The sequence below is a fragment of the Microtus oregoni genome, unplaced genomic scaffold, assembly GCF_018167655.1.
Source record: "Microtus oregoni isolate MIOR12 unplaced genomic scaffold, Mior012 000001F_ref0000356, whole genome shotgun sequence".
Lineage (NCBI taxonomy): Eukaryota > Metazoa > Chordata > Mammalia > Rodentia > Cricetidae > Microtus > Microtus oregoni.
The window spans coordinates 52960267-52974455 of record NW_024543060.1 but is presented as its reverse complement, the minus strand read 5'-3'; the positions used below and the strand labels follow the sequence as shown (position 1 = coordinate 52974455).

At 36.6% G+C, this 14189-nt stretch overlaps 1 protein-coding gene across 4 annotated transcripts in view; it reads left to right on the top strand.

Annotated features, from left to right (window-relative positions):
- Nalcn (sodium leak channel, non-selective) overlaps positions 1 to 14189 on the top strand; it is a 255068-nt gene that overhangs the window by 106072 nt on the left and 134807 nt on the right. For all 4 annotated transcript variants that reach the window (XM_041666485.1, XM_041666494.1, XM_041666477.1 and 1 more), the window contains exons 12-13: positions 8805 to 8972; positions 12111 to 12302. In XM_041666485.1, coding sequence (XP_041522419.1) covers positions 8805 to 8972; positions 12111 to 12302 — 360 coding nt within the window. The remainder of the gene's footprint in view (positions 1 to 8804; positions 8973 to 12110; positions 12303 to 14189) is intronic.

Here is a 14189-nt window from a genome sequence, read left to right as displayed (position 1 = left end):
ATACTGCTGTTGATCCCAGTACTGGATGCTTATTTGTTCCACAGATAATGGCATTGTAGTCTTCAGTGGCTTTCCTTTTGATCTTTTGCCATAAGATACAATGCTTCTCTGAAAACATTCTCATCTCTGATTTCATGCCACGTTGGGGAGAGGCTTTGAGGAATTTCTCTTTGTTTCTTTTTCTCAGAGCATATATCTTGGCTAGAAACTGTTAGAGTACAAAATACAACCATATTCAATTTTTCTAACTGTGCTTGGAAACACTCATTCTGCCTATTTGTAGTTCTGCCAGATTGTATGAACAGATTCATTTCATGCTAACTTTGTGGTCATTCTCATTTTAAATTTTATCATTTTTATATAAGAAATCATTGTAGATAAATTAATATGCCCAGTCTTGATTACTGTAGAGAATTAGCTTTTTTCATCTTCTATTTTCTTGCCTCCCAAATATGTGAACCTGGCTGTTTTTCAGTTATCTGGTGAAGTGCAGATCCTCTCCATGAGTGCAGCTTATCTCTTAGTTTTGAAATTATTGATTCCCTTGGTTTCCATGAAGGTTATCAGTTTTAATAATGTAAGACTTAGTAGTCTTTATTTTAAATATAAAGTCAAGTATCTTGGATATTTAAAATTGCTTAAGTGTCAGGGAATCTGTTTTTCTGATATTATCCACTAAGAATGAAAGAAAACCTATGTAGCTAGTTCAGCACATGAAGAATATGAGATAAAACTATTTGTGAGAAAAGCCCTTAGCAAACCACTGAGAAAGCAAACTTTATTACTTACCATTATAAAGGTATCTATGAAAACCTACAAATGACAAGGATGAATGGTGGAAATTCACGTCAAGGTGGAAGTAAGCTGTGTATATTTCCTGTCACTACTTCTGTCCAGTATTTCCCTGGAACCTAAACTAGAACAACAAAATCAGAAGAAAAACCCAAGAAGTACTAATTAGGAAAGGAAAGACAAAGAGAAGGAAAAGGGAAGAGAAATCAGAGAAGAGAGCACAGAACACTTTCAATGATGCATTTCTCAGTGTAAAAATTCCAAACAAACCTGTAGGCATGTTCTAAGAAATAAGAATTTACAGTAATGTTGCGGGATATGGAATTAGCATACTAAATTCATAGTATTTCTACATCACAATAATGAAAAGTTAATAGACAATAATTTATTAAAAAATATTGAAAGATGTCTAGGTATACATTTCACAAAATATATGTAAGATCCTTGGGGAAAATTAGAAAGCATTGGTGAAACATGCAAGAAAACAAAAAATTTAAAAACTCAATAAACATATCATTAGCAACAATTAAATCTCTGTATAAAAAATACATTTATTTTGGCTCCCAGCTCAAAAATTTTGGTTTTTAGTAATGGGGAAAACATGACTCTGGGAACAGTCCATTCTGTGGGGAACCTATGGTAACAGTTCACCATATAACCATAAACCAGAAAACAGAGAGCACAGGTCAGAATCAGGGGCAGTATAACCTTCAAAGGCCCAGTCCCAGTAACGTATTTACTCCAACAAAGCTTCCACTAATGATGGCTCCATAACATAAAACTAGTGCCATATGCTTGGAACCAAGAGTTTAAAATATGAGCGTTTGGGGTCATTCTAGATGCAAAGCATAACAAAGGCTCACCTGAGTTTAGACCTCATAGTTCTTACAGTGTTTGTGATTGAAATGTCAACCAGTGTTCATATTTGTAGCTTATGATACAGTCAACCTCATGAATCACCTCATTGCCACAGACAACTATTTACAGCCCCCACGTCTCTGGTGCACTGTTAGCATACTGGATAATCCAATAGAAAACTTTTGAAATAAATAGCTAAATAGTGCAGCTTATCATTATAGAGGTGTTGCTCTGTCTAAAACTGATAATGTTCCTAAGGCTGATAAAATTCATAATAAGATTAAAATATTTTAGAAATATATATAAAAATAATTGTCAGAAGGAATTTAGCTAATTAAAGTTCCAGGAAAATGAAATTAAACTTAACCATAATGTCAAAGATTGCTGCTAAGAAAGGATATGCTTTCATAATTTGATCATTTCTTCTGATTAATTTACTTCAACATAGGTGTCAGAATTTGTTGGAACTAAAATAATTGATTCATTTAACTTATTTTTATTCTAACAATTATGGTAAGAGCAGATGGTTCTGAAGGAACACAGGACTTACTCGAGAAAAAGAAGGCTCTCTAGAATGCGATAGAGCAAGTCTACACTTTATGAAAGCCTTTCTGCTTCTTGTGCATCTCACTCACAGATGAAGCAGAAGGTCCAAGGAAAGCTGTGGAGCACTACAAAAGATTCACCTCTTGTTGATCAGACATACGATGGCAATTCATTCTGGGTCAAGGACAAGTAGAACAGCTAAACCTTCATGATTGAAGACAGAGGCTGGGCAAGCTTCCCATTGTTATTGGATGAACAGTAAGATCTATTGTTTAGGGGTTACGACTTACAGAAAGCTGTAGAAGTAAGAACAACTCAAGTGAAGCTCCAGACCAAGCTCTCTTATGGACTGCTGACAAGGGACGTTGTATATAGTACCAAGGACCAGGAACCTTCAATAGGTATTGAAAAAGACAGTCTAGGCCTGGTTCATCTATATAGGAACATAGTGAAATACACTCATTTATAGTTTGCCACCCATACATGTTCAGGCATTATCTTTGAATTAAAAGAGTGGTATAGCTTCTATTTTTTTATGTTTAAGTGTGCCATTTTCTAATCAATTAATTTCATCCTTCTTTCCAAAATTTGTCATTCATCTGGCTATTCAACTTACTTGCCTCATGAGTTCAATTACACATTATTTGAACAAAATGTACTATACTATCCTGAGGACAAATACAGTACTATCTTTTTTAACAATAATTTATTTAATTTTTGAAGTGTTTTCATAATTTATTTATTTTTGTTTTATGTGTGTATTTTCCTGCATATATGTCTATGTACCATATGCACACATCATTTAATTTTTAAAATCTGGATCCAATATTGGTAATTTTATTGAAGACAAGAAGGCCTTTGTGGTATATATTAGATGTCATATGTGTTATAATAAAATTTAAAAAGTCAAAATAATAATGTACAAGGTTTAAATCATATAGGCTGTACATTACTAAGATTATTAATAAATTCTCTTATAATGACAGCAAACATGATATACCTTTTTTAGGAGGGAGGGATATTTAATCTTATTCATCCTGGTTACAGTCCATAATCTAGGGAAGCAACAGCAGGAACTCAAGCAAGAGGAGAGGCAGAAACACAAGCAGATAAAATGGAGGAACGCTGCTTACTGGTTTGGTTCTCCATAGCTTCCTCACCTCTCTCTCGTTCTCTCTCTCTTTCTCTCTTTCTTTCTTTTTTTTCTTTCTTTCTTTCGTTGCTTGTTTCTTTCTTTCTTCCCTCCTTCCTTCCTCTCTTCTCTTTCTTTCTTTCTTTCTTTCTTTTTTTTTTGGTTTTTCGAGACAGGGTTTCTCTGTGGTTTTGGAGCCTGTCCTGGAACTAGCTCTTGTAGACCAGACTGGTCTCGAACTCACAGAGATCCGCCTACCTCTGCCTCCCGAGTGCTGGGATTAAAGGCATGCGCCACCACCGCCCGGCTTCTTTCTTTCTTTCTTTCTCTCTCTCTTTCTTTCTTTCCTTCTTTCTTTCTCCTTCCTTTCTTTCTCCCTTCCTTCCCTTCTTTTCCTCCTTCTTTTTGTTCTTCTTTTCAATTTTCCAAACCCAAAGTCAGCACACCTCAAGGAACATTTAAAATAGCCATTCTGAAACTGTGGGCTTTCACGTTGTGTTTTATGCTTTTACTGTCAAATATATACTTTATGTACTTGTTGTACTGGCTGGTTTTGTGTATCAAATTGACATAAGTAGAGTCATCAGAGGAAGGAGTCTCAGCTGAGACCCAACTGTAAGGCATTTTCTCATTTAGTGACCAAGGGAAGAGAGGCGAGCCCATGAGTGGTGCCATCCCTGGGCTGTTGGTCCTGAGTTCTACAAGAAGGTGGGCTGTGTTGTAATAGGAGCGGTGGGGCTGTGTCCCCAGCACCCTGGCCGCCTGCTAGCTTATGCCCCGAAATAATTACACAGACACTGTATTCTTTTAAACACTGCTTGGCTCATTATATCTAGCCTCTTCTCGGCTAACTCTCACACCTGGACTAGCCCATTTCTAATAATGTGTGTAGCACCCCAAGGTGCGCTTACCGGGAAGATTCTAGCCTACGTCCATCCTGGGTCAGAGCTGAATCACCTCTGCCCGGGAGAGGGGAGCATGGCCTCTGCTCCAGAGAGCAGAGCTGTCGAGTCTGAGCTCACTTCCTCTTCCTCCCAGCATTCTGTTCTGTTTACTCTACCCACCTATGTTCTAACCAATAAAATGGGCCAAGGCAGTTTCTTTATTAGCCAATGACCTTCCTCCATTATTTCCCCTTTTTTCGTTTAAACAGAAAAAGGAAGTCTTTAACTTAACATAGCAAAAGTACATATAACAAAACAGTTATCAAGTAAAAATTACAATAATCTTTATCATAACTAAGGAAAACATAACTAACTATTCTTCAACTCCATCAAAGACTCCAGAAAGATACAATATTACCTAAGCAAACTAGAAATAAGCAACTTTCAAACTCTAGAAATGACAGAGACATCTCGCTGCCTTGACAGTCACCCAAAGTTCCTCTGTACCATTGGGGCCTCCATCTACGGCCTACAGGCCCATAGTATCCAGCAGACATTTCCATGAAGCAGGAAATTTCAAAGGCAGTCACTATCTGCTTGTCCTGAAGAATGTCTTGCAGACTCTTTCATGAATCAGGAACCCCAAAAGAGGGCTAAACAAGCCATGGGAATCAATCCAGTAAGCAGCCCCCATCCATGACCTCTACATCAGCGCCTGCCTATGGGATCCTGCCCTTTTTGAGTTCCTGTCCTGACTTTGGTGATGAACAGCAATACTGAAGTGTAAATCAAATAAACCTTTTTCTCCTCAACTTGCTTTTTAGTCATGGCATTTCATTGCATCAATAAAAACCTTAACTAAGCATCTTATCTGCAACAAAAATCAAAGGCAACAACATCAAAATCATGGCAGCATTAGAAAAAAATAGCATTATAGCTCTCTCATAACCTTAACTCATGTCTTTTACCAGTATTCTGTCATTCCTCATCCTCTAAGACTTAGCCTTTGACCTAATATTTAGCCCCTAATATTTAGCTTTTCTGGTTCTCTTGAAATTTAACCATCACATAAAGTGTATTAAGTGGGTGAAAGTTGTATCTAGCGAGTACTCTGTGGAATAGTCCTTTGTACTATGTGAATATATGTCACTGTGATTGGTTTAATAAAGAAGATGACGGACCAATAGCTGAACAGGGTAAGGTTAGGCAGGAGAGTCAAACACAATACTGGGAAGAAGAAGGGCAGAGTCAGAGGAGTTCACTAGCTACATGTGAAAGAAGAAATATTAAGTTCATGGATGAAGTAAAATAGCCTTGGAGCAGCACATAGATGAATGGAAATGAATTAATTAGTGAAAAGTCTGAATTTTCAGCCAAGCATTTATAATTATTTAGTCTCCATGTCTGTGATTTGGAAACTGGCAGGCAGGACAGAAAAGTCTGCTTACAGTATTCAGTGGTTAAGAGCACTTTGCTGACTCCCCAAGGGAGGCCTTTATACATTCTGAGGAGCAGATGAGAAGTGGGAAGGAGAGAGAAAGGAGAAGAGGAGGGAGGGGGAGCTGGAGTTGGCACATAAAATGAAAAAGAAATTTAAACAAAAATAAGTAAATAAGAGCACGTGTTGCTGCTCCAAAGGATCGGAGTTCAGTTCCCAGCACCCACATCAAGTCACAACCACCTGCAATTCCAGCTCCAGGGTATCTGATGACATTCCTGAACCCCATGGGCACTTGTACACATATATGTGCACATATATATTTTATAAATATGTGAAAAAGACTGTAGAATGTGGTCCAGATAAATAGGATGACATAATATGGCTCTGACTGTGCTGACCTCTATTTTTCAACAGCTCCATTGTACATACTTCATCTATTATTTTGAGATAAGGTCTCAGCTTACTCCTGCCTCTCCCTCCTTGGTGTTGGCTTTCCAGGTTCAAGCCACCACACCACTGCAGAGGTAAATCTTCTTAAAAAAAAAAGTCTAAAGATAAAAGGACATGAAAGTATAAAATTTATAATGCAAACTTGTGAACTATAAACTAAATATATTCAGTACATTTAGCAGACAAAGATTAATGACTTTTATATAAAAAAAATCTCAAAACTGATAAGAAACACAAAATAACACCATAGAACATTGGCAAGCTTATGAACAGTAAAATATAATTACTTTTAAAAGAAATTAACTCTGAGATATAAATACACACATTAACGCATGAGAAGCATTACATCTGACTGTGCTATTGCTGATCGAAGTTTTGAGGCAAGAGTAACTTTTTGACATTCCTGGGAGGCAAGTGGTTTATTATAAATATTTTTGGAAGTGATCTTTTACTTTCCAAACTTTAAAACATATGAATCTGGTTTTTGTGCTCTCTCCCATAATGCAAACTTTAAAAGCCTACTTATATGTATAAAATCCTCAATAAAACAGGCAAGGTAGCACACGATTGTAAAGCCAGCACTCTGAAGTTTAAAGCAGAATGGTGAAGGAGAGAGACCAGCCTGCCCTATAGTCTTGGAGGCTAAATAAAATTTTATTCAATTGTGATGTGTAGGATGATAGAGAGAAGTGTTTGGTTGCGTTTGCCTAATGATCCCTTCAAGTGCTTTCATTCAGTGAATTAAAATGGAGAATATTAGTAGAATAAGTAATAAACACCGTGGGAAATTATGCAAATGGACCAAAGTGAGTTGGATCTCCTTCCTCTAATCTGGAGGGATAGGGTGTGTGTGAGGGAGAAAAGCAACTTTCACAACGACATTTAGAATGCAAGGCCTGCATGCATGGAGATACTGAGACAAGAACACAGTGTGTTAACAGAAACCTCTGACAAAGGTGAACCGAAGAGCTTATTCACATTTTCTTGTGATGTTAAAATTATCTCAAAGTTAATTATTATTGTTACAAATGTATGTGTAACTTAGTTTGTTTAATATTGCTTATATGTGTATATGCACTGAGAGTGGGTAATCTATCACTGCAGAAGACCTGCTTTCCCTCTCTGTCATTAATTGTCTGTAGTTCTTAAGCACGAGATCCTATGAGATTTTACCCACCCATATTTTCATGTCAACCTGCATTTTTTTCTGGTCTTATATTAAGCACCAATATTGCTGCAATTTCATAGGTGCAGTTTTCCTATCAAGTATAGAAGACCCTATCTCCAAGGAGACTTTCTGTTCCTCTGGCTCTGACAGTCTTTGGGGTCTTTGAACCTTCAGTGTGGGGTTATGTTGCAGATGTAGCAGTTGGGTCTGGGAATCTCTGTTAGTATTTTTCTACATTTTGACTAGTTGTAGGTTTCTGTAATGGTCTCTGTCTGCTATACATAGAATCGTCTTTGGTGAGAGATGAGAACTAAACTTACCTGTGGGAATAAGGATAGTCTTTAAAATGCAGCTAGAAATGAAAATGTTTTGCCTTTTTTGAGTGTTCACAGCATGGAAATGTCCAGCAAAAACTAGAAAGCAAGTTGAATTTACAGACATGGTAGCCTTCAAAAATATCAAAATCTTTATGCATATCTAAATCAACAATCTGCATTGCTTCTCGTATTCCATTTCTTTTTATGTTTGTTTCTCTGTTTATTTTGAGACAGTTTCTCTGAGTAGCTTTGGAGCCTGTCCTGGAACTAGCTCCTGTAGACCAGGCTGGCCTCAAACTCACAGAGATCTGCCTGCCTCTGCCTCCTGAGTGCTGGGTTTAAAGGTGTGCACCACCACCACAAGTATTCCATTTCTTAACGTTATTACTATAATTCCATTTCTCTACATTTTCCAAATATGAGTGGAATAAAATTCTTTTTTATATTCAATAATGGCACAGAAATAAAGGGATTTAATTTCTAACAATTTAAGAGTGTATGCTGAGACATTATAAAATTACAACTAATCCCAATATTCAGTTTCATGTCCTTTACTTAGAAGTAAATACAGTATTGCCTATTGTGATTCAAATTATAACCTATTTCAATAAAATAAGAAGTATCATCCTCCGAGCAGTTAAAGAATGGGAAAACATACTACCTGTACTTGTACACTTTATAGTATTGTTATTTTTGATATTAGAATTTAAACATATCATTTATGTATGCAAATTTCTTACTTGGTATAGATTCTCAATTTCTCTACTTGTTATATACCTCAAAATCTAGATGAATCAATGATGTTTTTGATGGTCTAATACAGCTTTAGTCTCTTATGTTTTTAACTGATGTGTTTCAAACATATATTTTTTAAAAAATGTTAGGGCTGGAAAGATAATCCAGTGGTTAAGAACTCTGGCTACACTTACAAGAAGAACAGACTTCAGTTCCCAGCACCCATATCCAGAGTTCACAGCTTCCTGTAACTCAAGATGTATGCATATCTGATGCCCTTTCTGGCTTTTGCCAGGCAACTACACTCATAGGCACATATGCGTATACATACATATACATAAAATGTTTTATAAATATAAAATGTCACTGTGAGGCTTTTTAGTTTATATACAGTGGCCGGAACTCACTTTTCATAAATATATGAGGAAATTGGGAATGTACAGTCTTAAATGTCAATCTTGGTGTCTCCTTGTTCCTCTAGGTGGCTTTCACAGTCCTTTTTGACCTGGAAGCACTTCTAAAGATATGGTGCCTGGGATTTACTGGCTACATCAGCTCATCACTCCACAAGTTTGAACTCCTGCTTGTTATTGGGACCACCCTCCATGTGTATCCAGATCTTTATCACTCTCAGTTCACATACTTCCAGGTAAGACAACTAATGCCCATTTTCAGGAAAGTGCAAATCATTTACCATTACAAGTACATAAAATCACCTAATACATATGTACATCATAATATGACATTGGGGGATTTCAATGGCATCTTAATTATTAGATATAGTACCATAGCAAATTATAAACATTGATTTAAATTCCTTAGAATTCAGAGTAATAGATACAAATCTTTAACAAAACTGCTTTGTGGTTAACAAAATCTTAATCGTTTGATTTTATCCATAAAAACTCTGGAGCTAGATGCTGGGATGAAAGACTGCTAGCTCAGAGAGGCAGAGAATGCACCCAGCTGAACTTCCTCCACAGCCAATGCCCAGATGCCTCGCTACTCCTATGCCATCTCAAAAAATCTCCTCAAACTGACATGTTCCCAACTAGTGTCTACAGGTATACACACTTACATACATATGTTTATAATATATCTAGTTATAGTCAGCAATTTCTAAACCAAGTAAGATGGCAGAAACTTTCAGGGGAACTTCCAGTAGACTTCTGCCACTGAGACACAGACCATACCTACCAGAAAGGGTGAGTGACCCGCTTTTATAATACAACTTATAACACAGAATTGCAGAAAAGGACATGAAACCATAGTCTGCAAAAATTAAAAACAAGTATCCTACAAACCCAGACCAACAACTGGCCTTTTATGAACCAGAGCCTATTAAGATGACAAGGTGCTTTGCTGGCTCTGGCTTTTCCATATTGTCTTTGGACACAAATGCTTCATCACTTCTAGGATTCTGTCTTGATCTTTAGGAACCATCAGTGAAGTAGTTTGTTACAGAATTTTTAATGTATCTTGAAATCTCTGTGAATAAACATGCACATCAAATGTAATAGCTAATCTTGACCATTATCTTGATTAGACTGAGATCCAAGTAGTGTATGTTAAGGCACACTCTGCATATGCCTGTGTGTCTGTGAGAATGTTACCAAAGAAGATACAGCTAAAATGCCAGCTAGGTGGTAGCATCACATAGTCTAGGCATGCAGATGGATTAAATCACCATGATAGAGTAAATCCTCTCAAAATGTGAGCCAAAATAAATCTTTTCTCTCTTTAAATGTTTTGTTCAGAGAAGCTTTAGTCATAACAAGAGACCATTGACTAGTACACTGAACACGCCTATCATTGGTTGTTCTTGGATATAGTTGTCTGGATTTGTCATGGACATTTTAATTATGTCCACATTAAGGGACATAATTATAGATGATAAGCCTGATAGTGAAAACAACGAAGTATCTTGAATAAAGCTATTAATCAAGTTAAGAAGAATATGATCCCAGCCTTCCAGAGATAAAAGATAAAATTGATGATAAAATTGAATGGCATGCTGGGAATGTGTCAAGAATTACATAAATAGCAGTTAATTTATTTGACATACTGCACAATGTGTATCCATTCTCACAGTAAGGGCAATAAGGTTCACCATCCATTCTCACAGTAGGGGCAATAAGGTTCACCACCAGTGTTTCCTGTTATATAAAAATCTAGAGAAGTAGATAAGGCTTCATAGATGGTAGAATTCAGAGACTGATGATTGTGTGGTTTCATGGGGACTCTACCTACTTCTTTACTTTACTTTGTACTGACTTTTTTCTTAAGTAGACTTATTCCACACAAAGATGGTTTCCAAGAAGCTTGAGCCTTCTATGGTTCTTACAAAATTCCTGAGGATAGCTCAGGTCACTAAACATTCTTGCCAGTCCTGTGGCATGAAAGTTGTGAGCCTCCCCTAAGCCTCGTGGATTAAGCATACAGCAGAGATGATTTAACCAAGAAAAGCCAGGGAGCATAAGAAGATAGCACACTAGAAAAGCAAAAACCAACAAGCTATTTTACATGTTTAAAATATTAAGATCTCATTTTTAAAATATTCCAAATAAGATATCCATTTCTTCCAGACAACCCCTGCATCCTATAGATGCTGAGTCATTCAGAACTGCCCTTCTATGTATGATGTCTTGTTTCTGCTAATAATACAGTTTATGAATTTAGTGTTTCTAAACTTGGGATACCTCCTATGATCTATGGCCTGTCACATATTAATTAGCAACATTTTTATATATTCCTTGGAGGTATTTGAAAAAATGATGACACCTTATGCTTAGTGGAAACTGTCATTTTTATTTCAGCTTTTTATTACATGCCAATATATACTTTTTAAAAAGATTTATTTTTTTATTACATGAGTATTTTGACTGCATGTATGTATGTGTGCTACATGTATGCCTGGTGCCTGTGGAGGCCAGGAGACAGTGTCAGATACTCTAGAACAGGAGTAATAGGTGGTTATAGCAATTTGATGTTGGTGCTGGGAACTGAGTCCATTTCTTCACAGGAGCAGCCAATACTCTTAACTGCGGAGCCATATTTCAAGCCCTCAATTTATATTTCTTAATTATATTCCCCTCAGAGCTTCATCTGTTTTCTGTTTGTATTATAGGTACCATTCCACCTGTTTCCATTTTTAGGGCAGAGAAAGAGAAAATAAATATAATAAATATATCTAGGGCATGTTTGATTCACCATGCCTATAGTTGCACAAGCCTCTTGTTTTTTTTTTTGGTAAGCTTGAACCTAGACTGTTAGAAACACTCAGCTACAGAGTGCAGAGGCAAAGGGTAGAAAGTAGAGTTTGTTGCCCTGGGGAATCACTTGGCTAAAACCCAGTAGAATCTATTTAAAGGAAGAAGGAGAAGCAGATGTTAGAGTAGGAGTCTGAACCTGTGTAATACCTACCTATGAAGGCTTATTGAGGAGATATTAAATAAACTAATGCTGAGTGAAATGTTTTCTTTGGCATTAAGAACTGGAAAAATATTAGTTTCATGTCAACATTATGTACTAGTCAATGCCATTTTGAAAGATCATATTGTGTGTTCAAACAGTTGCCAATGTTTTCCCTTTATTCCTGATTTGAGATTTACTGTGTTCTCACTACATGCTGAAGATGTCTTAGTTACCTTAAATTATTATTATTTTTAGTCTCTAGATGAAATGGAAAATTATGACATTTTTACACAGTACCATGAAAATTGATATTTTAATATGGATTTCTTTAATATTCTTTTTCTGGCATGTATGCCTTTTTCTCCATGACTAGGTTCTTCGGGTAGTTCGGCTTATTAAGATTTCACCTGCATTGGAAGACTTTGTATACAAGATATTTGGTCCTGGGAAGAAGCTTGGAAGCTTGGTGGTGTTCACTGCCAGCCTGTTGATTGTCATGTCAGCCATTAGCCTGCAGATGTTCTGCTTCGTTGAAGAACTGGACAGATTCACCACGTTTCCAAGGGTGAGAGTCTCCACATTTTCAATGGCCAGTTTAACCCATTGTTCTTATTTTAGCAATGATAATTAACACCAAAGGAATTTCATTTAGTCATGGTTCAAAACTATTTTCATATCTTTGGTAATCTGAGATCATTAAATTTTAGTATTTTGATTAGTCTCTTCTTCAGGGTAAAGTTACTTGAATACATTTTCAGCACCATCAGAGCATACATCAGTTTAAAAATTTTGGAAATAACATTTTGGATGCCACAAAACATCAAAAAGAGAAAATGGGAGCAATGGTCATTTGTGACTGATTTGCAATGTATCAGGAATTTTAACTAAAGAATCCATTTTTGTGAGATGTAACCTATTTTCAACTTATTTTATAGTTCCTCTTTTTATGCTGCGTCTAATCTAAAAACAAATTTGGGATTGTCTATGTAATTCAGAGACTTCAAATTTGAGATGACTTTACTAGATGATTAGACTTCTGCATTTGTGTTAAAATTCACAAGGGGTAAGGAAAAAGTAACAATAAATAACTGTATAAACAGGACTTCGGATTTAGTCCCTGACTAAGAGGACCCATGTAGACCAATAAACATAACAGTACAGTGACTGAGACAAAACATTTTGTTTTCACCAAAAATAGAAATAATAAGACCGATGTTTGTGGGACAAAGAATCTTGGAGTAAAACAGAATAAAACAAGTTCTTTTATATTAAGCTTTGGTAGTAGAAAGTTTTATACTTTTAATGGAGGTATTAATAAGATAGATTTTAAATAATTTTGTTTAAAATTTGTTACTTAGCTATCAGTGTTAGAATTTATCCTTTTATGATACATATTTTTTATTTATACATCCATTTGTTGCATACTTATAACAAATCAGTAAATGCTAATTATACCAAGGATATTAGACAGAACTAAACTTTAGATCCTTCAAACCTCTCAGTTGAGGGGGGGGGACCAGCAAATAAACACACAGCTACACAGGCACAAAACACTCTCTAACCCCAGAGGGAGACCCGTGACCAGAATGGAAAAGTCCAGAAAGGATAATTGGATCAGATGATCCCAAGTGAGCAGATGATGTAGTCACAGGTGCAAAAGGTCTAATATATGTTTTCAGAGGAAAGAGAAAGAGTAGTTGATAATTGTATTGGTCAGGGTTTCTATTGCTTTATTAAACACCATACACAAAAGCAACTCAGGGAAGAAAGAGCTTCCATGTTCCAGTTCACAGCTCATTGAGGGATGCCAAGGAAGGGATTCAAGGCAGGAACTAAAACAAAATCCATGAAAGAATGCTTCATACTAGCTTACTCCCCATGGCTTGCTCAATCTGTTCTTATAGTACACCAGCCCAGGGGTAGCACTGCTCACATGTGAGGAGAATCCTCCGATTTCAGTCACTATTACAGAAAATACATCCAAAGACTTGCCTACAGGCCAATTTTATAGAGTCCCAGATATGTCTAGGTTTGTGTCAAGTTGATAAAGCCCAGCCATCACAATAGCCAGTGGTGAGAGAAGACATCAGAATGAGGGGTGTATGGAAGGGTGAGGTTTAAAACAGGCCATAAATAAGACAAGAGCAATGGGATCATAGTTAGGAAGAAGGCAAGATCCAGGATATGAGCACAAAGGTTGGTCTGAAACAAGTACTGAGACCCAGGAGACAAGGTTGTCAACGAGACAAGGAACCAATGAAACTCACAGGCAAGCTATTCACTCACTGTGCTGTTCAGGCAGAAGCACTCATCAGTCAGAAGTAGCTCTCATCCCCATAACTCTTGCTCCTGAAGAATAACATAAGGTGAGGACATGTGAGTATGTGAGGCCGTACACGGTGTATGGATCCTTTTCTTCTGAGAAGTCATGACACAAAAGGTCTTGTCTTTC